Consider the following 23,059-nt stretch of genomic DNA (forward strand, 5'->3'; position numbering starts at 1 on the left):
GCGTGAAGAGTAGCAGTCTTGCTGATGGGGAGTGGTGGAGTCCGATGCCCCTGATTAATTGAGAGGTGCATCCCTTCTAATGAATCGGGAACATCTGACAAGTGGTGTGCGCCTCTGTGAGCTTCATCTTACTCCAATGGAAAACAAGAAGTAAATGCAAAAGGAGGCCTGCACATCCAAAAAATGATACACTATTATAAAAAAAAAAAAAAAATAGAACAAATATAATACAGCGATTAAAAACACCAAAAGGTGTATATAATAATATATCGCAGTATATGATAATGAGTATATAGACAAAGTCGTCAAACCAAAATAATAGATGCAGTTGGATCACACAAAAATCAAAAACAATATCCCCAATAATGATAATGTAATAGAATTCAAAAAATATTTAAAAGAATGGGTAATAAATATGATGTTTCAGAGCTTAAAAAGGGATGATGAGACAATAAGAAAAGAAAAAACTGCCAGAAGTGTGTAGCACGAACAGCGGTATTGATAAAGATAGAAAAACCATGCATGGCAGAAAGAGTGAAAAAACGCTGGAAATAATAGTGACATTCTTCATAATAAAGTATTTTTTGGTATGTGCAGGCATTCTTTTGCCTATACTTTTTGATTTCCATTGGATAATTTTATCTGTACGATTGTCACTACATGCATATTCAAAGATGTTCTCACCACAATTTCTCTCTTCCACAAATCTTACTCTAGTCAGAGACTGGAGGAAGATATCTGGCGTAAGGTACACCACAGCTCGTCATGAATTAGACTAGTTGTGGTGTCCCGACTCTGTTAAACCCATTTTGGAATAGGTGGATGAAAATTGAGCGTCGCATTCTGGCATAATCGATTTGATGAATCAGGTCCTATATATAAAGCACATACACAAAATATGCAGCCGTCAGCTTATTCTATGCATGCGCTTCACATATAAGTTGGTTGGATGTGAAATATAGTTCTTTGTAATCAGGGAGCTTGGTGGTTTTTCATGCTGATTGTGATCAGGCCAGCATAATTCTGTTGATAGTTAAACCTATCTATGCTGTTAATCTACAATTCTTTAGTAGAAAAAGGAACTCCAGCCCATGTACACGTATATTATGAACTCATTCAGCATAGAATTTTAGACCTATTTAAACAACATCTATATCTAATATATTTGGATTTAAAGGTGGATATTCACTTTATGCTATAAAATGTATTGCAGTCTACACAGTTCATGTCATGTCATATTAGGCAACAATGCTAATTTTATTGCATAATAAATAAGCTTGGTACTTACTTGGCACATCCAAATGCCATTAATCTATATTTATTGTTTACTGCCACACAGGTCCCATCGACAACATCCTGTGCCCAAACTCCATGGATCTGCTGTTAACATAAGAAATACTACTTTACTACATAAAAGAATAAAAAAATTTACAACGCAAACAAAAAGTTACAAATCAGTGAGGGGAGCTACAATTACCACCATGAAACTACACTGCCCAAGCGCTCTAATCTGATACAGTAGCACCATTTTCTGGAACAATTTCAAGGGTGCCAACATTTTCAGTTGTGTGTGTGTGTGTGTATAATAATATATATATCCGCACCATCCAGCTTCCCCTCGACTTGAACAATTTTCCCTGACCCTGCTGCTGAAAGACATCACCACAGCATGATGCTACCACCACGTTTCACTGTGGGAATGGTGTTCTTGGGGTGATGAGCTGTGCTGGTATCACGCCAGACATAGCATTTACCTTGGTGGGCAAAAAGTTCAATTTTGGTCTCATCTGACCACAGCACCTTCCTAAGTACATTTGGGGAGCCCTCTCTTGGCAGGTTTGTTGTGGTACCATGTTGTTTCCATTTGAGGATAATGGATTTGATGGTGCTCCAGGGGGGGTTATCATCAGAGATTGGGATATTTTATTTATTTATTTTTATAACCTAAGGCTATGTGCCCACGCTGCAGAAATGCTGCATATTTTTTCCGATTCTCCCTGGCAGGAAAAACGCATGTGGATTTTACATGTGTTTTTTCCGCCAGGTAAAAGCATTTGTCAATCGTTTTAGCATGCATTTCTGCATGCGGGTTATCAAGCGCTTTTCCAAGCGATTTTAGCATCACTTGGAAAGTGCTTGACAACTTGGTCACACTATATAAATCCATGCAACCGGCATGGATTTATATAGTGTGACCAAGTAATAGTTAAAAAAAAAAAAAAAGAATAAGAATGGTGAAAAATAAAAAATAAAGATTATACCAACTTTCCGATGGCCCCCGGTCTCCTCCTCCGCTCCTTCCGGTCTCCCCGGTGTCTCGCGGAGGTGTGAAGGACCTGCGATGACGTAATTGAGTCACGTGACAGGTCACGCGACCGCCGATGTCAGCGGTCGCGCACCTGTCACATGACTCAATGACGTCATGTCAGGTCCTCACACCACCGCGAGCCGCCCAACACACCGCACGTATCACTATGGAGACTGGGGGACATCGGAAAGTAAGTATAATCTTTCTTTTTTATTTTAAATTCTTTTTTTTTTTTTACAGTTTCTATGGTACCTGGGTCTGGATGAGAGTCTCCTCTTCTCCAGACCTGGGTACCATCCGCACATTGAATCACTTCATACCCGTGTGTGCACATGTAGTGATGCGGATATCAAGCGTTTCAATGCAAGTCAATGGCGGCAATTACGCTGCGTGTCCGCAAAATTAATGGACATGCTGCGTATTTTTCCGCAATGATAATCCGCAGCGGAAATTTCCGCAGCATGTGCGTTTTTTAAGCGTTTTCGCTGCGGAAATTCCGCATCAAAAACGCATAGTGGGCACACAGCCTAACCCTGACTTGTACTTCTCAACAACTTTGTCCCGGACTTGTTTGGAGATCTCCTTGGTCTTCATTGTGTTGTTTGGTTAGTGGCGCCTCTGGCTTAATGGTGTTGCAGCCTCTGTGGCCTTTCAGAAAAATATGCATATACTGACAGACCATGTGACACTTATACTGACAGACCATGTGACACGTAGATTACACACAGGTGGACTTCCTTTCACCAGTCATGTGACATATGAAGGAAATTGCTTGCACAATAAATTTTTAGGGGCTTCATCGCAAAAGGGTTTCATCGCATATGCACATGCCAATTTTTAGTTATTCAATTCCATACATTTAACTTATGCCTATATTTTTCTCACTTCACTTACTTAGACTATTTAGTGCTGATGCATCACACACAAATCAGATTACAAAAATATTTAAACACAGATTGTAATGTAACAAAATAGATAAAAAGCCAAGGGGGAGTGAGAATACTTTCGCAAGCCACTGTATATTATTGTAAGGGAGTTTGTGCCAAGCGACTCTTAGTAGTGAAAGCAGACAAGAGAGAATATATGTATTTCATACAAACAATATAAGCTTGGTTGGTGGCACCGTTGACGCTAAGCAATGGAGCGAGTCTAGCAGGCACAAAAGGCGTTAATAACCATTCTGTTAAGAGACGAAAGCTTACATCTGCAGTGCTTGACACGGGTGTGATGAATCCAATGCGACCATCGTTAAAAACAACAGCAAATCCATCCAGAGTTACACAATGCTCCATATCTCGGATGTGAACACCTTCAAAATCTAAGAACGAACCTGCTGGGGAGAAAATCAAACAATCAGTCATACAAGTCTATCTGAGGCCTTATACTGGCGATGGTAATGCTAATGCTGGCACTTCCACACGGATCGAACACACTCACGGCCAGGTGGGTGCAAGTCTGTTCTCTTCTGGAAGAATTTCTTTTACTTTCAAATCAGGGTTTTCTTTAAACAGCATTTGTCTTTGGAAGGATATTCCCATCACAAATATCCATTGCATATCCAGAGTATGCCATAAATGCTTGACAAACAAGCATTCCATGGAGGATACCCTTCTCTACTGGGAAAATAGGTAACCCTCTCTTGGGCCACCTCATTAGGGCTCGCTCACACTGGCGTGGATTCTCTCATGCAAGAGAATCAGGCTGATTATTCTAATGACACTCAGCGCAAACTCTGTCATCTGAGTGTGATCTGATTCTCTAGCATTAGGTGCGGAGAAAACACAGAACTTAATTTCTCCATCTTCTCCATGGTCGCTGTGCGCGTACATCCGAGTGCAGTCCGATGTTTCACACGCACCCATAGACTTGTATGAACGAGTGCAATCAGAATTCCGGAGCCACTCGCTGCATGCTGCTATTGTTTTCTCATCCTGAATCGGCACGAGAAAATAATCGCAGATCTGCTCTGCTCCACAGTATAACATTGGGCCGAGCGCTATCCGATAAAACATCACATAGCACTCGGCCGTGTTTTACGACAGTTTGAGTATACCCTAAAGCTGTAAAAGTCATCTACTAAAAATTAATTTGTAAACACCCACAAACACAGATATACAGAAAAGAGTAGAAATGCAGCAATAGAGTAAGCTTTCTAAACAACAAATTGTGACCGAAAACAAACCATAAGTTGTACGACACAGCACAACACTGAACAAGGAGAAGACTCCTGGATCCACAAAAGTGCCAGTAAGGCGAGTATAGCCTCATTTGTTATTTTTAACATACCAAGCCACTGGTAAAATTTTAAGTAAACCCCTTTAATTTAATTCTTATTTATTATATTACCATGCTAAAAGACACATACAGACCAAAGATTTTTATCTGCTGAAAAGCGGCACAAACAAGGACATTTTTCATCTGAAAATTATTAAAACATCTGGTACTGGTGCAAGTTTGCCAAACATCACGCATAAAAAAGTACTTCTATTGGAACATATGGGTATCAAACTCTATAGGTAGTCTATGTTCATTAACATTCACAAATGGACATGGAAGGACAAAAACTTTCAGGCATTGTCTAAAAAAGTTCCATAAATTGTAACAATTAAATATGAAAGTTAGGAGGACAGAGGTGCATTTTCATGTAGCCTTAAAGGGGTTATCTGACAATATATATATATTTTTTTTTCTATTTAAAGGCATGGATTAAAAATAATAAACAGAGTCATACTCAACTTTTCAACGTCACGGCTGATCCAGCATGGGCCGCTCCAACGGTCTGCCCTGTTCAGAAATCACAGCACTGTTGAAGCGGTTAGGCAACTAGAAGAGCCATTCATCTGTGTTGTGACTTCTGACGAGGTAGACGCCAATTCTAGTACAGATGTTAGTAGCGGCCTGCGCAATACCCAGGTAGGAAGATGCTGAGGTGTAAGTATGCCTCTGTTTATTATTTTTTATCAATTCAGGCCTTATAGATGCTATACTTTTGAAGCCTGCAAGCTCTATATTTCGCTGGATCCAACTGGCTTCTGTGCCTTTGCAATTTTAGTTTTAACAAACTCTTTGCAATTTTACCTATTTAAAGGTTTTTGCCACCTAATCTGAGAGCAGCATAATGTAGCGACAAAGACCCTGATCCCAGCTATGTATCACTTACTGGGCTGCTTAGTGTAGTTTTGATAACATCACTGCATTATCAGCAGGAGATTATTGGTAGGAGGACTAGAAAACCTGCTGTCATGCAGTTGAACCACGCCCCCATCACTGATTGGCAGCTTTCTGCCTATGCACAGTGTACACTAACAGTTGTCAATCAATGGTGTGGGTGGGGTTAAAAAGAGCTCAGCATTCAGAACTGGTAGTTCTACAGCAAATAAAACGAAATCTGAAGCAACCAGTAAAGTAAGTGACACCTCCCTGGTATTGGGGTTTCTGCCCCTACATCATGCTGCGCTCAGATGGCGTAGCAAATACCTGGTGATGGATTACATTTAAAGAACTTGCCACAACCATTTTAAGTCACAATATTTTAGGAAGTACAATGTTTTGGGAAATCATCATTCATTCAATTCTAATTAATTTCTTCAATGAAAAAACTTGGAAGGTCACAGTACCTCTAGATGGCTGCAAGTCAACTGAAAAAGGAATGGTGGCTAAGTTGATAGCTTTTCTTCCATTTGTTATGCCTTCCCAGTGAATGAGGTGAAGCAGGCAATCCTCTGTGGCCACAAGAAGATCATCCATCATGGACTGAATGCTAGAAAAAAGACCATACATTAAAGGGGTTGTCCACTACTTTTATATTGATGACCAATCATTTAGATAGGTTATTAATAATATGAGATGGATGGAGTCTGACAATCCAGCAGTGGCTGGATGTACATTGTTCTGCGGCAAAGTAATACAGCTCAGCACCTATTCTCTTCAACGCGGCAGCGGCCAGTAAAGTGTGAGGGTACCCTTGAAATCTGTGCTTTCTATATTGCATCTCAAACCCTTTATACAAACCTGGTTATTGGAGCCTGTAAATCCAGAACCTTCTTGGTCTCTAAATTTAATGCTGGAGCACATTGTTCCTCCTTGTAATGAGGTATCGTCTTCACATGAGAGCTTCCTCTGTGGACAAAAAAAAAATCCTGAATATAAAACTTCAGCCATGTTATCTTATGATTAACATGTTGTAGAGGAGATAAACCTTTCTGACAATACATCAGGAGGCAAGTGCTCTAAATTAAATTTACTTAAAACAGAATAAAGGGGTGTTCCAAAATCGATAAAAATATTGTTAGCCGTTGTATAATGAAAAGGTATTCAATTTTCTAGGAGACTTCGTATACATTTCTTACAGCCTTCAAGATCTAGGCTTGCAGCCGCTCATTAGGATCCTTCATCATTTACTTCCAGATGACAGGAGTCCTAGTGATATGATCTTGTAGGTGCTCGGCTCCTTACATGCCACATAACTATACTGTTATGGTATGTGCCCACGATCCGGAGCCGCTGCGGGTTTGACGCTACGTGTTATGCAGCATCAACCCGCAGCGTCCAAAAGTTACAGCATAGTAGATGGGATTTCTAGAAATCCCATGTCCACTATGCGTGTCTGTACACCTGCAGATCACCCGCGGAAACTGACAAGGGGTGCGTCTTTCCAGACCGCAGCATGTCAATTTCTTTTGCGGGTCTGCATGTGGCCTTTCCCCATAGACTAACCTCTAGGAGGGAAGTCCGCAGGTGAAAAAAAAAGCCGCACGGCTATTCCGGAGCGTCGGGACTGCAGCCGGCTCAGGGCAGTGAGCACATACCCTAATTGTTATCTGTCCACCCCGTGACCTGGACAGAATTTTATCAAATAGAAGCAAAGAACAGAAGACCTTATTAAATGACAGCAAGTGGAGGTCTTCATAACCACGATAGGAAAGCTCCTTAGAGGATACTGCAAAATATTGTACAACGAGAAGACCAAGCAAACAACAGAATTTGCCAATTGTTTTACCGTTTTTGGAAATATGATGTAAACTGACACTACGTATAAAGTCAATGTCTGAAAACAAAAAATAAAAACTCTTAAGTCAGATCAGAAAATCTTTAATGGCAAACATATGCACCCAATACATGCCCCCGCTTAGAAGAGAAGGCAAAATATTCTTCCAATAGCATTGTTTCCAATGTGAGGCGTGATATTGAGAAACCCATACATTGCCTGCCTGACGCCCTGACAGCACAAAGCTCCATTAAGAAGAAAACGGTTTGCAGAACAATCAGCTGTTTGCATACATACATTAGATTCTGGTATTTTACCGTTTACACTTTGGTCATGTTCACATGTGGCAGATTTGTTGCAGAAATTTATCATCATGTGAAACACAGCCATTTTTTGCCTCAAAAACATAATGCACCTCCCCCCACCAATTCATCATCTGATGATGTCATGAAAAACGAGAAGTATAGAGCTTTGTTTCATTATGGAGGAAGCGGAGCTGTACTTTTCAGCTCATTGTTTAGTGACAAAGGACCCTATGTAGCAAACGCTCAGCTGTGAGAAATTCTAGGTCTGTGCCAGTTTTAAGATATATCCGACAATGGCGCCATTCAATGTCAGAAAACAGTAATTAAAACACAAGGCATACAGTGCCCATTACAAGTTATTGCTTTTTATTTTAATTAAAAAAATAAATAAAATAATGGCACAGCAAAATAAATACCTACTCGCTGGTCGATCCGCCCACCCCACATGGTCTCCAGAGTCTTCAGTGGTTGCAATGGTAAATAAAAGGAGTACCCATGCTGACCACCGCCCACCACTACGTGTCTACAGTGTGCCCTTTATCATCCGCACTGGACCATTGTGTAAAGGAAAAAGGCGGCTGATCAATCATATTTATAGTATGTGGACAGCTGGGTGAATGTATGCCACTTACTTGGACTAGGATGCACTATAGAAAATAGGAAAGTTAGCGAAAGCAGTGGGCTTCTATGGAGATTGCTCTGCTGGCAAGCTAATGGTACTCACATTCGTGTGCATGTGACTGGCTGCGTACCAAAACATTGTTGGAGGCAGTATTCCCTAAAGGCAGTGGCCTCTTTCAGTAGGAAAAGGTTAAAGGAACATGAGGAAATTCATAAGCCGCAGTGTAAACAGGTGAAAGCCGCTATGGCTGCATAATACACAAACAAAAGAATACAGCAGCACTCTGGAAGCGCCAAGATGTATGCAGACATGGAATATATGGCACGTAGGCCGAACTACTGCTGTATAGAATATACTTCTAAACTAAAATGAAGGTACTTGGAGCACAAATTTCACTCATACTAGCTTGCGCCTGTTCACACTTGCTGTTTCTGTTAGGAGGTGCTGGTCAGTTTCTTGTAGTATATTATAGGGGGTGGCGACTGCCTCCTTATTTGGCTGAGCTCTCTTCCTCCCTTCAGCCGAAAGGTAGGTTCACACGAGCACATAAAACATAGTTCAGAGTTTCATCCAGGAAACCCCGGATGATTTTTTTGCTCACTTGCCACCCATTTACAGTCCATGTACAATCCGTTTTTTTACAGCAGATATTAATCATTTACAGTTTCCTATGTTACAGAATTGCAATGTATCCGGAAACATTGGATGCTATACTGTGGCTCCGTATGGTATCCGATTTTTTACATTATGTAGGTCCACAAGATCTCTGAAGGTGTCCTACTACTTAGATGCTTTAGGGCCATATACGTTCAATAACACAGGCAGTGTTCCCCTTTACTATCTAGCTTACTTCCACCTGCACATTACTTTAAAACCCAACCATGGGAAAGTGGTCAGCAATCCTGCCTGTAACTTCACATTTCCCAAAGTCTAGGTTTCAGTATGAATTGCTATGACCTTTAAACAACAAATACGTGTTGCCAGCAGAGGCAGGGAGGAATGTTCGCCCGGCACTGCCACATCAGCAGCAGCTGAGCTCCAGCTCCACTCATCTGAAAGGGAAAGACAGTCAGGCAAATCGGAAAATCACTCCCCACCTGTCACTAAATGCACAGCCCAGCCTAATGACCACTTGTGTGACATGCTGGCTACTTGTATGGAAGGTATGTAAAAAGGAAGCACAAGAAAACAAGTAGAAATGTACTTTTGAAGGATCTACATTTTGTACCTTGGCCCACAAACATCTATGTAGAAGCTTATGTACTTAAAACATAAAGCAAGTGTTAAAAGGTATATATATTATATACTGTCACTATGCAGAGCATTCATACAAGCTGCTGCCGACCACTACTGACAACATCCAACTAGTGATCCTTCTTTCCCCGTATCTGTCACTGAAGGTTTGGGCAGTACAGAGATCCCCCATATATGTAACGTCAGGGGTGCACATCCTGCAGCCCACCATGCCATTTTGGGGGCCCCCAACCTTTTATATAACAATATGTGCACACTTTAAGTACTTGCTGCAGACATTTTTTGCATCTCTTGGCAGGAAAAACGCTGCATAAAAAAAATCATGCATTTTTTTTGGTCACGTTTTGATGCATTTTTTCTTACTCATCTGAATGGGTGAAAAATGCTGTTAAACCGCTGAAAGAATTGACATACTGCAGAATTAAAACTGAAAGGAAAAGCACAAAATTAGCAACATGGACATGAGATTTCAGAAATTTGTGGCAAAAACGCGAAGTGTGAACATACTCTAAAGTGGTTTTCATGTCAGGGGCTCGGAAGTAGGGACGGGCAAGCAGGTATACAGCACAATATAACCAGATCTGGGTCCCCATAGATCAAAAGACGGGGATTTCTTGATCCTTATTTATCACTCAAGGAAGTCATATTGGAGATAGAGTGGTGACCACCTATGCGAGAATTGTGAAATGCAGCCAGTTACTACAACACCCATTGTCTTCAATGGAGAGAGCTACAGACATGCAGGTTCTCTTCTGATATATACCAGACCAGACATTTATGACATTTCCTTTTGATATGCCATAAACCTCTCAAAAGAAAATACCCTTTTTTAATTTGATTGTGGCCCTTGGAAGTAGTTGAATGTGACAGCGTGCCCACCAGATCAGAAAATGAAGTGCACCCCTGCATTAGATCATAATTCAATCCTACTGAAATCTAAATTCTCCTAACTAAGGAATTGCAAAGAGCAATTAAGAACACTGTAGATAACAAGGCATAACATTAAAACCACCAGCCTAGTATTGAGCAAGTCCTTCGCATTGTGCTAAAACAGCTCTGACAGGTCAAGGCATGGACATTATGAAGACCCCTGATGGTGCTCAAGCAAGTCAGTAGACCATTTAAAGGGAATCTGTCACTTTGTACGTGCAGTTCGATCTGGGCACAGCATAGTATAGGGAAGGAGAAGCTGAGCCAAATTATATATTGGTTTGTGGGAAAATATTCAGTATAAATTGTATTTTATACATTGAAATCCCTGTAGTCGGTATACAAATGAGTCCAGTGGGCGGTCCTACTCAGTGATTGACAGCTATCTCTGCATACACAAACATACAGGGAAGACCATCAATCACTGACTATGATCACCCACTGGACTCGTATGCATACAAACACCAGTGATTTCAATGAATAAAATGCAAGTTTTATACTAGGGTAGGGGCGCTGGTAGGTGTGACTATTAGGTCTGCAGCAAATACGACAACTACCACAAGTTGTGAAGAATTAACTAGAAGAATGATAAGTATTCTCACTGGGCTAATAGACTGGGATAGGACACAAAAATAGTAGATTAAAAATGTACTAAAATGGTAGCTTTTATTCACATTCATGGAAAAAGAGTGCTGATGCTCATAGTTTGTTAGATCAGATGAACTAGAGTAATCCACATCGGTGGAGGTTCTAGCATAGGCAGCGTTTTATAGATGACATTTTAATTATTTGGTCACTGAGTTTTTAATGGATATCAATAAAAATTATTTTTATTTAGATTTTACTTCTACTATTAGCACTAAGCAAATTAACTTTTTAGATTTGAATATTTATATTGATGAAGGTCAGGTATGCACTCGCACTTTTACCAAACCCACCGACTCCAACAGCTACATTTCTATTGACAGCTGCCACCTTCCTAGCTGGCTTCTGATGTGCCTCGTAGTCAATTCATGAGGCTACACCGGAACTGTTCTAAACCTCAGGACTTTGAAGAGGAAGCCTGTATCTTAACAAACAGATTTGGGAATAAAGGTTATGATCAACAGCTCCTCAAGGCTGCAAAGGATAGTATTAAAGATACTACGAGCAGAACTCCTGGGTCATAATAATAAAACCAAAGAATTAAATGTGGACACTTTAGATGTTCCTATTATCACGCAATTTAATTTGAACACGCATATCCTCAGGAAAAATAGTTAAACGTCACAGACATTTTGAAAGACGATAAAATTTTAGGCAATGAAATACTGCAATACCCTAGGTTTATTTTCAAAAAAGCATGTAACTTGGGAAATATAATCCCGCCTTCAGTACGGGACCCCCTAAGCAGAATACTTCTCTTCCCCTTTTTTTAAATAACCTCGTAGGGTCTTTCCATGCAATAAATGTATGGTTTGCAAGAACCTACACACCAAAAATAAAGAGTGATCAAGAAAGGAGTGGTTGAATATGAAATTTCTGACTTTATAACTTGTTCCAGTAAAGGGGTTATTTATGGTCTTAAATGCCCGTGTGAGAAACTACACATGTGGTCAAAATTGTTGGTACCCCTCGTTTAATGAAAGAAAAACCCACAATGGTCAGAGAAATAACTTGAATCTGACAAAAGTAATAAATTAAAAATCTATAAAAATTAACAAAGAACAAATGAAAGTCAGACATTGCTTTCTGCTTCCACAGAATTTAAAAAAAAAATAAACTCATGAAATAGGTTGGACAGAAATGATGGTACCCCTGAAAATAATGTGACAAAAGGGACATGTTAAATCAAGTTATGTCACTGAGATGCATATAGGGACGCATATGTATCATGGGGATGGAACATTCTCTAATTTTGAGTTATTCAATCATGTGGTTACACTATTGGCATTAATAGGATACCAATAATGTCGATTGAATATAGATATTTTCATTCTGCCCATAAGCATTTGCGCTATGTTTCCACCATTTGTGGGGGGTACGTTACAAAATTTTAATATTTTTGTGATCATGGTCTTTTAATTCACATGTTTTGGTCTTAGCACTCTGTTTTTCAGGACATGTTTCGTATGTGTATTTACATGATGTGATATTTTTCAATAAAGAATTATTTTTTTACATATGAACAAGTGTGACCATCCTTTTCTCTGCTCAGCAGAGACCTCCTTTTTCAGAGAACTATGTATGTAAGGGAGGGACCACAGCATGCAGAACCCTTCTCCCAAATGTGAGATCAGAGGAGGCGGAAAGGTCAAGCCTATAGTGATATAGTGGACAGAGATGACCATGTGGCCGCTTTACATATTTGCTCAATGGGCACGTCCGCTCTTTCTGCCCGGGAAGCTGCCATGGCCCTTGTAGAGTGGGCCTTCAGATTTGTCAGGAGGATCTCTGCCTGACCCCGTATAGGCCATTGTGATGGCTTCTCGGATCCACCTTGATAGAGTGCCTTTTGAGACCTTCGTCCCTTTCCGGGAGCCCTGAAAGGAGACAAATAGAGCCCTGTCCTTCCTCCGTGAGATTGTGGATGCTAAATAATGTATAAGGCATCTCCTGACCTCCAAGGTATGAATATTTTCCTCCTTGCTATTTTTTGGTTCAAGACAGAAGGATGGTAGGGCTATCTCCAGAGACATGTGAAACTTGGATACAATTTTAAGTAGGAAAGCAGGGTCTGGTCTCAAAACTACTCTATTGTCTAGAATTAAGGTAAAAGGTGGATCTGCAGATCGAGCCTAACTCACTAACCCTCCGTGCTGATGTCAAGGCCACAAGAAGTATTGTTTTTAGGGTAAGTAACTTTATAGACCCTGAGCTAAGGGGCTCAAAGGGAGAATTTGTTAATGAGTTTAGCACTAAGTTCAAATCCCAAGAAGGGACCCTTATTATAGGGGCTGGTTTGGCTCTACTGCGTGCCCTCACAAACCTGGAAATCCATTTGTTACCGGCCAGATTATAATTATACAAGGCCCCTAAGGCAGAGATTGGGACCTTTAGGGTGCTAACCGCTAGGCCTTTTTCCAGCCCTTTCTGAAGAAATTCCAAAATGGACTTTAGTAGTGATTGGCTTCCTACTACCTAGAAGAGTAGTAACTAGATTCGATGAGAATCCCCGACCTTCTAGAAATCACCTCTCAAGTTCCAGGCCGCTAAGTGCAATCCTTTCACCTAAGGATGGAATATAGGACCTTGAGCAAGAAGGTTGGGATTCTCTGGAAGAATCCAGGGATTCATGATTGATATGCTTCTCAGCCAAAGGAAATATGGTCTCTTGGGCCAGAAGGGGGCTACAAGGATCACTCGTGCCTTATCCTCCTGGATCTTCCTCAACACTGCTGGAATTAGGCACGTTGGGGGAAAGGCATAGGCCAGACTGAAATCCCATCTGCACTGGAAGGCGTCTACTACTAGAGGATTTTCTGTGGGATCTAGTGAACAGAAATTTTTGCTGTTCTGATGGGTCACAAATAGGTCTACCTCAGGAGACCCCCACATGGCAACTAGCTCACGGAAGAATGAATGATTTAGGGTCCATTCTCCCTGAAATAGTGGCCTGCGACTTAGAAAGTCTGCCTTCGTGTTGTTCTCTCCTCTGATATGAAGAGCATTTAAAGAGAGAACTTTCCCTTCCACTATGTAACATCCCTGGCGGCGTGCTTGCATGGTGCACCACCTCCCACTATGCAAGACCGCAATCTTACCTGTCAGTCCATGCTGCACTCTTTGCTCCAGTACCTGCTGTGTCCATGTCTCTTGTCTGATTGCTTAGGGCGTCGGCGCGGCTTTCTGCTTGTTTCTTATAGCTACTGTGTGAACAGTCCTAATGTGTCCCCAGCCTATTGCTGAGAGTCACTGGATACTTAAACCCCCTCCACCCAGTAGGAGGTGCCTGAGCAACACTTTCACTCAGTTTATCTTTTGCAACTGAGTTGCCAGGTCCTGTCCTGTATCTAGTCTGTTCTGCCACCCTGGGGGCTGAGTTCCCAGGCTCGTTCCTGTATCTTGTTCCCGGTTCAGTTCCTGTCTGAACAGTGTCCTAGCCCGTTACTTGTTTCTCTCTAGGTCCGTGCCTTCCCTTTTCCTGCAGTGTCTGAACCTGCACCTAACTCCAACTCGTTGTCTCTGTACTTCTGTTTGTGAGTTTTGTGTCCACTCGCTACTTCATTGTAAGCACCTTGTGTGTATCTGGTTCTGCTTGTCCCCTTTCCCTGCCTCCTTATCTTCCTCCTGTGTTCTAACCATCTTCCTGTATTTTCCAGTCTGTTCCATGTGAACAGAACCCTGTCCTGTCTGACTTCACCTTCTGCTCTGTACTGCTCTGCTTGTTCACCGCACCTGCGGTTTTGCTCCGCTCTGCTTGCTCACCGCACCTGCGGTTTTGCTCCGCTCTGCTTGTTCACCGCACCTGCGGTTTTGCTCCGCTCTGCTTGTTCACCGCACCTGCGGTTTTGCTCCGCTCTGCTTGTTCACCGCACCTGCGGTTTTGCTCCGCTCTGCTTGTTCACCGCTCCTGCGGTTTTGCTCTGCTAGTCCACCGCACCTGCGGCTCTGTTCCTGTATCCCAGTCTGTACTCTTCCCTATCCAGTCTGCGTTCATACCTGCCAGTATCTGCCTGTCTGCATTCCAGCCGTGCCTGTCAGCACCCGCCTGTCTGCATACCAGCCGTGCCTGCCAGTACCCACCTGCCTTCATACCAGCCGTGCCTGCTAAGTACCCACCTGCTGTCATACCAGCCGTGCCTGCTAAGTACCCACCTGCTGTCATACCAGCCGTGCCTGCCAGTACCCACCTGTCTGCATACCAGCTAACCTGCCTGTTCTTGCATTCCCCGGTGTGGGTGAACAGCTGTGACCGAGGTCTGACCTGGATTAGCACCTGGTCCTTCTGCTCGGTTCCTCCCTGGTTCACGGAGTTGACTGAGCCGCCGTGTGACCTTGGTCAGACCGGGTTGATACTTAGTTACACCCCTCCAGGCACTCCTCGGTTCATGGTCCAGTGGGATCACTAATCACGCTCACGCCAGTCAGTCCGGGCGCGAGTGTAACACACTAGAGAAAATATCCTCTCCGCAACCTGCATAAAAGATTTTGAGTGAGTTCCCCCTTGTGGTTCACACATGCTACAGTGACCTGGTTGTTGGGACACAATTTTTACGTGATGTCCTTGTAGAAGGGGCAAGAAGCTGATTAGTGTATTCTCTACTGCTCGTAGTTCCCATATGTTTGAAGACCCCAGACACTCCCCCTCTGACCACGTCCCCTGTATCGGGTGATTGTCTAGGTGCGCCCCCCACCTCCTGGGGCTGGCGTCTGTGGTAATTACTCTGGTAATAGGGGAACCCAGGGGAGGCCTGTCCGGAACGTGTCCGTCCTTAACCACCAGTACAGTGACTGAACTACATTGTGAGGGAGTGTTAATCTGCCCTCCAGATGCCCCCGGAGAATGACCTCGTTTATAGGACGTCGCACTGTAAATCTCTTGAGTGAAATTGGGCCCAGCATACTGCTGGAATGCAGGAGGTGAGAGACCCCAGCAGAGACATGGCCCCCTGAGAGTCATTACTGGGTTTGCTATGGCCTCTGAAACCAAGTTCTTTATTTTTTCTTTTTTTCTGTTCGGGCAGGCGGCATTCCTGTCAAACTGAATCCAGAGTAAGGATTTTTACGCTTCTCCCTGGCAGGAAAAATGCATGAGTTTTTACTTGCGTTTTTCCCGCCAGGTAGAAGCGTTTGTCAAGCGTCTTTGCATGCATTTCTGCATGCGGGTTATCAAGCGCTTTTCCAAGCGATTTTAGCATCACTTGGAAAAGTGCTTGACAACTTGTTCACACTGTATAAATCCATGCAACCGGCATGGATTTATAGTAGTGTGACCAAGTTAGTTAAAAAAAAAAAAGAGTAAGAATGGTAAAAAATAAAGTTTATACTTACCTTCCGGTGTCCTCCCGGTGTTTTGTCCGCTCCGTCCGGTGTCTTGGGCAGCTAGCGCTGTTGTGAAGGACCTGCGGTGATGTCATTGAGCCATGTGATGGGTCACATGACTCAGTGACGTCATGGCAGGTCCTTCACAACAGCGCGAGCATTGCAAGACACCGGACGGAGCAGACAAAACACTGGGAGGACATCGGAAGGTAAGTATAAACTTTATTTTTTATTTTAAATTCTTTTTTTTACAGTTTCTCTGGTACCCAGGTCAGGATGAGAGTCTCCTCTTCTCCAGACTTGGGTACCATCCGCACATAGAAACGCATAATATCCGTGTGTACAGATGTACTGGCACGGATATTATGCGTTTCAATGCAAGTCAATGGCGGCGATTACGCTGCGTGTCCGCAAAATTAATGGACATGCTGCGGATTTTTGAGCGCAGCATGGGCATTGACATTGCGGCTTGTCATTGGGGACCATGGGGGGGCGGATTACCAAGCGTTTCCCAAGCGTTTATGCTGCGGAAATTCTGCAGCATAAACGCTTGGAAAACGCATAGTGGGCACACAGCCTCAGGCCTAAAAAGATCTGAGTTGTTTGTGGGATCAGTTTTGATTTTTCCAGGTTTAAACACCATCCTAAGTTTTTTAAGATGGTGCACACCTGATCCACTTGGGCTAGGCAATGATCGTGAGTCTTTCCCACTATTAGGAAGTCGTCCAAGTATGGGATGATCAATCTGTCTTCCTCCCTGAGATGAGCCGTAACCTCCACAATAAGCTTTGTGAATATGCGGGGCGCCACTGCTAGGCCGAAGGGAAGAGCTCTGTACTGAAAGTGCCTGACAACTCCCTGTACAGTTACGGCCACTGTAAGGTATCTCTGAAAGTCGTGATGGATTGGCACATGATAATATGCATCTCTTAGGTCCAGCACTGCCATGTAGCAACCGGAAAATAGAAGGCTTATCGTTGATTTTATTGTTTCCTTCTTGAATGATGGAATGTTCAGGAATTTGTTCAGGCCTTTCAAGTTGATAATCACTCTGTATGAGTTGTCCGGTTTCTTTACAAGAAATAAGGGGGAATAGAACCCTCTTCTTTCCTCTTGTGGTGATACCTCCCGTAAGACATTCTTTCCCAGGCTGGAAGGAAGAGAGAGAGCCTCCCTCCCACCTGGGATAAAGAGTCATTTTGGGGGTTTACGACTATCCTGGGAGGGCCCGCCAAATAAAAACCCTTTTCCTCTCCTGGAACGATCCTCCCATCTTGGTTGTTCCGTGGATGTTCTTCTACGGGTAAATTTCTTCCTCCGAAAGGACTGAAAGCCGAGAAGGAAGATTTAGGAAATCCCTTCTTGTTGTCCCCTGCTTTTTCAAGAATTGTGTCAAGAGAGGTACCGAAAAGAAAATCTCCTTCACACGGAAGAGAACATAATTTCCCTTTTGTCTGTATATCCCCTGGGCAACATTTCAGCCAGACTGCTCTACGGCCTGCATTAGACAAGGCCGTAGATCTAGCCTCTAATCTGGCGGAATCTGCAGAGGCATCAGATAAGAAGGCCGCAGCTCCTTTCAATACTGGAAGAGAACAGTCCTGTGACTCATTTTTAACCTGGCCTTCTAACCTGTCTAACCAGGGCCGGCTCCAGGTTTTTCTGGGCCCCGGGCAAAAGAGTCTCAGTGGGCCCCTTTCACACATACCACGATTCATGATGCACAGATACCGCAGAGAAATATATATATATATAGTACACAGGGCCCAGCCTGCCACCTCATCCTTCACATATGCAGACATGCGCACGCACACACGGTACGCAGACATGCGCACGCACGGTACGCAGACACATGCACGCACACACGGTACGCAGACATATGCACGCACACACATGCACGCACACACGGTACGCAGACATATGCACGCACACATGGTACACAGATATGTACACATACAGACATACACATTTTTACACAAATTCTTAAAACATATATAAAACAGACAAATATATATACACACTCATACACACTGACATTCACATACATGCACTCACACAGACCCATTACAAATATTTTTAATATGGGGATTGGGGAAGCCTCACTCACCTGTCCCCGATCCAGTGTCCTGTCCAGCAGCTCCTCAGCTATGGGGCAGTGCAGGGCCCCCGGAGTGTCACAGACATCATGGCCCTGGACCATCAGAGGGGCCCACTTGCGGTCGGGTCCGGGCCGCTCCCCCCCATCTGTGCAGGACCTCCGACGGTGTTTGATTGCCGGCACTCCCCCAGACATGGCCGCGCGCTGTGCGGCTGTGTCTGCTAGTAATGACGCGGCAGGGGCGACACACAAGCACAATTAAAGGTGCAGTGTCGTCGACCCTGCCGTGTCATTACTAGCAGACACAGCCGCACAGCGCGCGGCCATGTCTGGGGGAGTGCCGGCAATCAAGCAGCGCCTGCGTCACTGAACAGGTGCCGAGGAAGCGGCCAGGGCCCCGACAGTGAGTGGGCGGTGGGCCCCGACAGTGAGTGGGCTGTGGGCCCCGACAGTGAGTGGGCTGTGGGCCCCGACAGTGAGTGGGCTGTGGGCCCCGACAGTGAGTGGGCTGTGGGCCCCGACAGTGAGTGGGCTGTGGGCCCCTCTGATTTTCCAGGGACCCGGCACTTGCCCGGGTACTGACGCCGGCCCTGTGTCTAACCAAACCATGAGGGATGTTGGAGTACAGGTTGCGGCTATGGCTGGTTTCAATGCCTCCACTGATGATTCCCAGGTACCCTTAAGGAAGGCATCTACCTTCCGGTCCAGTGGGTCCTTCAGCATCCCTGTATCTTCAAAAGGGAGAGAAGATTTTTTAGAAAATGGACACTGCAACATCCAGCTTTGGGGATATATTCCAGGATGCAGCATCTTCCTCAAAGGGATATTTTCTTTTGAAGGAGGATGGAAGGGGACCCTTTTTCTCCGGCCTATCCCACTCCTTCTTGATAAGCCCCTGCACCTTATCGTTAATCGGAAAAACTCTGTTTCTTCTGATTCAGGGTACCGAACATTATATCTTAGACCAATTTTTTTGCCTTCTGGTCAACTAACCCCATTGTGGACCTGACAGCTTTAACTAAGCTATCAACATTCTCCAGGGGAAAACAATGACCTATGCCTGTCTCGCTATCCGAAGAGGAAGAGTCATCCAGCATTCCCTCATCGGATTCTGAATCTGAAAGGGTGGGTGGGGTTTTGGCTCTATTGGTCTGGGATGCTTCTTTTGCCTGAGAAAACGATTTTAGCGATCTTTCCACCTCAGACCTAATAAGGGTTTTTAAATTTGAAGCAAAGTCCGGAGTTCCCTCCGAAATTGTTTCTTCAATACATACAGTGGTGGCCAAAAGTATTGGCACCCCTGCAATTCTGTCAGATAATACTCAGTTTCTTCCTGAAAATGATTGCAATCACAAATTCTTTGGTATTATTCTCTTCATTTAATTTGTCTTCAATGAAAAAACACAAAAAGAATTGTCCTAAAGCCAAATTGGATATAATTCCACACCAAACTTAAAAAAGGGGGTGGACAAAAGTATTGGCACTGTTTGAAAAATCATGTGATGCTTCTCTAATTCGTGTAATTAACAGCACCTGTAACTTACCTGTAGCACCTAACAGGTGTTGGCAATAACTAAATCACACTTGCAGCCAGTTAACATGGATTAAAGTTGACTCAACCTCTGTCCTGTGTCCTTGTGTGTACCACATTGAGCATGGAGAAAAGAAAGAAGACCAAAGAACTGTCTGAGGACTTGAGAAACCAAATTGTGAGGAAGCATGAGCAATCTCAAGGCTACAAGTCCATCTCCAAAGACCTGAATGTTCCGGTGTCTTCCGTGCTCAGTGTCATCAAGAAGTTTAAAGCCCATGGCACTGTGGCTAACCTCCCTAGATGTGGACGGAAAAGAAAAATTGACGAGAGATTTCAACGCAAGATTGTGCGGATGGTGGATAAAGAACCTCGACTAACATCCAAACAAGTTCAAGCTGCCCTGCAGTCCGAGGGTACAACAGTGTCAACCCGCACTATCCGTCGGCGTCTGAATGAAAAGGGACTGTATGGTAGGATACCCAGGAAGACCCCACTTCTTACTCCGAGACATAAAAAAGCCAGGCTGGAGTTTGCCAAAACTTACCTGAGAAAGCCTAAAACGTTTTGGAAGAATGTTCTCTGGTCAGATGAGACAAAAGTAGAGCTTTTTGGGAAAAAGCATCAACATAAAGTGTACAGGAAAAAAAAAAGAGGCATTCAAAGAAAAGAACACGGTCCCTACAGTCAAACATGGCGGAGGTTCCCTGATGTTTTGGGGTTGCTTTGCTGCCTCTGGCACTGGACTGCTTGACCGTGCGCATGGCATTATGAAGTCTGAAGACTACCAACAAATTTTGCAGCATAATGTAGGGCCCAGTGTGAGAAAGCTGGGTCTCCCTCAGAGGTCATGGGTCTTCCAGCAGGACAATGACCCAAAACACACTTCCAAAAGCACTATAAAATGGTTTGAGAGAAAGCACTGGAGACTTCTAAGGTGGCCAGCAATGAGTCCAGACCTGAATCCCATAGAACACCTGTGGAGAGATCTCAAAATGGCAGTTTGGAGAAGGCACCCTTCAAATATCAGGGACCTGGAGCAGTTGGCCAAAGAAGAATGGTCTACAATTCCAGCAGAGCATTGTAAGAAACTCATTGATGGTTACCGGAAGCGGTTGTTCGCAGTTATTTTGGCTAAAGGTTGTGCAACCAATTATTAGGCTGAGGGTGCCAATACTTTTGTCTGGCCCATTTTTGGAGTTTTGTGTGAATTGATCAATGATTTGATTTTTGCTTCATTCTCTTTTGTGTTTTTTCCTTGCAAGCAAATTAAATGAAGATAATAACACCAAAGAATTTGTGACTGCAATCATTTTCAGGAAGAAACTGAGTATTATCTGACAGAATTGCAGGGGTGCCAATACTTTTGGCCACCACTGTAGCTGGCATAACTTTTTAGGCCAGTCCTTAGACAGACCCCATTCATACAGGGCACACACCCTGTATTTGGATTTCCCTGCACATTTTTTAGGGACATCCTGACCAGAGGAAAAGGAGGAAGGAGAGGGAGAGAAAGAAACAAAACAGAAAAAAAGTCTACATTAATAAGTTGACTTTCACGGAGCTCACTCACCACCCAGTAGATAAAAAGAGGGTACCGGAAGGGGAGGAAGGACGGTATCCGACATTTCTCCTCGGGAGACTGTGGAATCATCAATCCTGCTTGAGCTATGCCGGCTGGATCTTGAATACTTGGTGCTGCGTGTCCCAGAACGCCCACCGCTCCTACTCTGCAGTGGACGCTGCTCCTGGATGCGCTTCTGGTGCCGAGGCTGTACACGCTGCTCCGTCTCCTTGTGCTGCTGCAGCTGCAGCATGGTCTGCTGCTCTTGCTGCTGATGCGGTGGGGAGGGCTGCTGTGAGGCCATTATGGTGCACTGCGCCCAGGGCCGGCCTTAGGGTATATGGCGCCCTGTGCGAAATCCCTCTTGGCGCCCCCCCCCAAAGAAAAAAAATTAAACTCATGTAGGTGAAAACAACAAGTGCATTTTTTATTAATCAAATGATCAAGTAATAACAAGCAACAAAAGTTGAAAAGTTTTAAAGCCGCCACCACGATAAGGTAGACTCTTCTGGCAGGGCCCTACTCTAACCTATTAAAATTTTCTTAAAATATCCAATACTCTTTTTAGATATATTTTTATTTAGTTTTCTTTAAGGGAATGTGTCATATACATTTTTTTTTAAAAATGACCAATAATACCACATACAGGGAATACTGCCACACCATGACCAGACCACATATTACCACAACATAGTGACCGAATAATACCACACAGAAGGGGGAAAAACTGCCACACCATGACCAGACCACATATTACCACCACATTACTAATATTACCACCACATTACTAATATTACCATAAGTGTCATTATGCACGGGAGCTCTATACATGGTATGTATAATGTAAGTGTCCAGGTAATCTAGTGATCACCAGTGACATTATACACAGGAGCTCTGTATATAGTGTCAGTGTACAGGTAATACAGTGATCATCAGTGACATTATACACAGGAGCTCTGTATATAGTGTCAGTGTACAGGTAATACAGTGATCACCAGTGACATTATACACAGGAGCCCGGTACATAGTATATAGTGTAAGTGTACATGTAATACACTGACTCACTGGTGACGTCTCTAGGTGAAGTCCTTCAGCTACGCTTTTCTCCTTCATCCAGCACAGACCGCCATTACGTCTTCCAGCCAGGACTCGTCTCTGCATAAAATAACACAGTTATCTAGAGCACATTCCCCAACTTCTACATTACGCAGCTGAATACAGACGTGTATCCACCATCAATATATGGTTAGTTATTATACAACCTACCATTCCAAATATAAATTGTAATCCACCACGGTGCCCCCATTAACTGTAAATAGGCACTTAATATATAATTTAATTAGAACCTCTACTCTTTCCGCCAATTTGTTACCAGTTACACTCCTGCATCCGCAACGCCCCCTACTCTATACTTCCTGCTCCCCGCATTCATTATTTACATGCACCCCCTGCCCCAATTCATTATATCATGTCCTGCTCTCCCCACCCCATCATCA

At 43.5% G+C, this 23,059-nt stretch overlaps 1 protein-coding gene across 2 annotated transcripts in view; it reads right to left on the minus strand.

Moving 5' to 3' along the window:
• RIC1 (RIC1 homolog, RAB6A GEF complex partner 1) overlaps positions 1-23,059 on the minus strand; it is a 141,619-nt gene that overhangs the window by 52,217 nt on the left and 66,343 nt on the right. The window contains exons 4-7 of one of the 2 annotated variants that reach the window (XM_073669017.1): positions 6,320-6,427; positions 5,926-6,068; positions 3,511-3,638; positions 1,289-1,380 (exon numbers count right to left, since the gene is read on the minus strand). In XM_073669017.1, the coding sequence (XP_073525118.1) occupies positions 1,289-1,380; positions 3,511-3,638; positions 5,926-6,068; positions 6,320-6,427 (471 nt within the window). Of the gene's footprint in view, positions 1-1,288; positions 1,381-3,510; positions 3,642-5,925; positions 6,069-6,319; positions 6,428-23,059 lie in introns of both variants that reach the window. The other variant, XM_073669014.1, reaches the window with a different exon arrangement.

Source organism: Phyllobates terribilis, unplaced genomic scaffold, assembly GCF_046119375.1.
Source record: "Phyllobates terribilis strain yellow unplaced genomic scaffold, ASM4611937v1 Scaffold_1__5_contigs__length_1240528914, whole genome shotgun sequence".
NCBI classification, from domain to species: Eukaryota; Metazoa; Chordata; class Amphibia; order Anura; family Dendrobatidae; genus Phyllobates; species Phyllobates terribilis.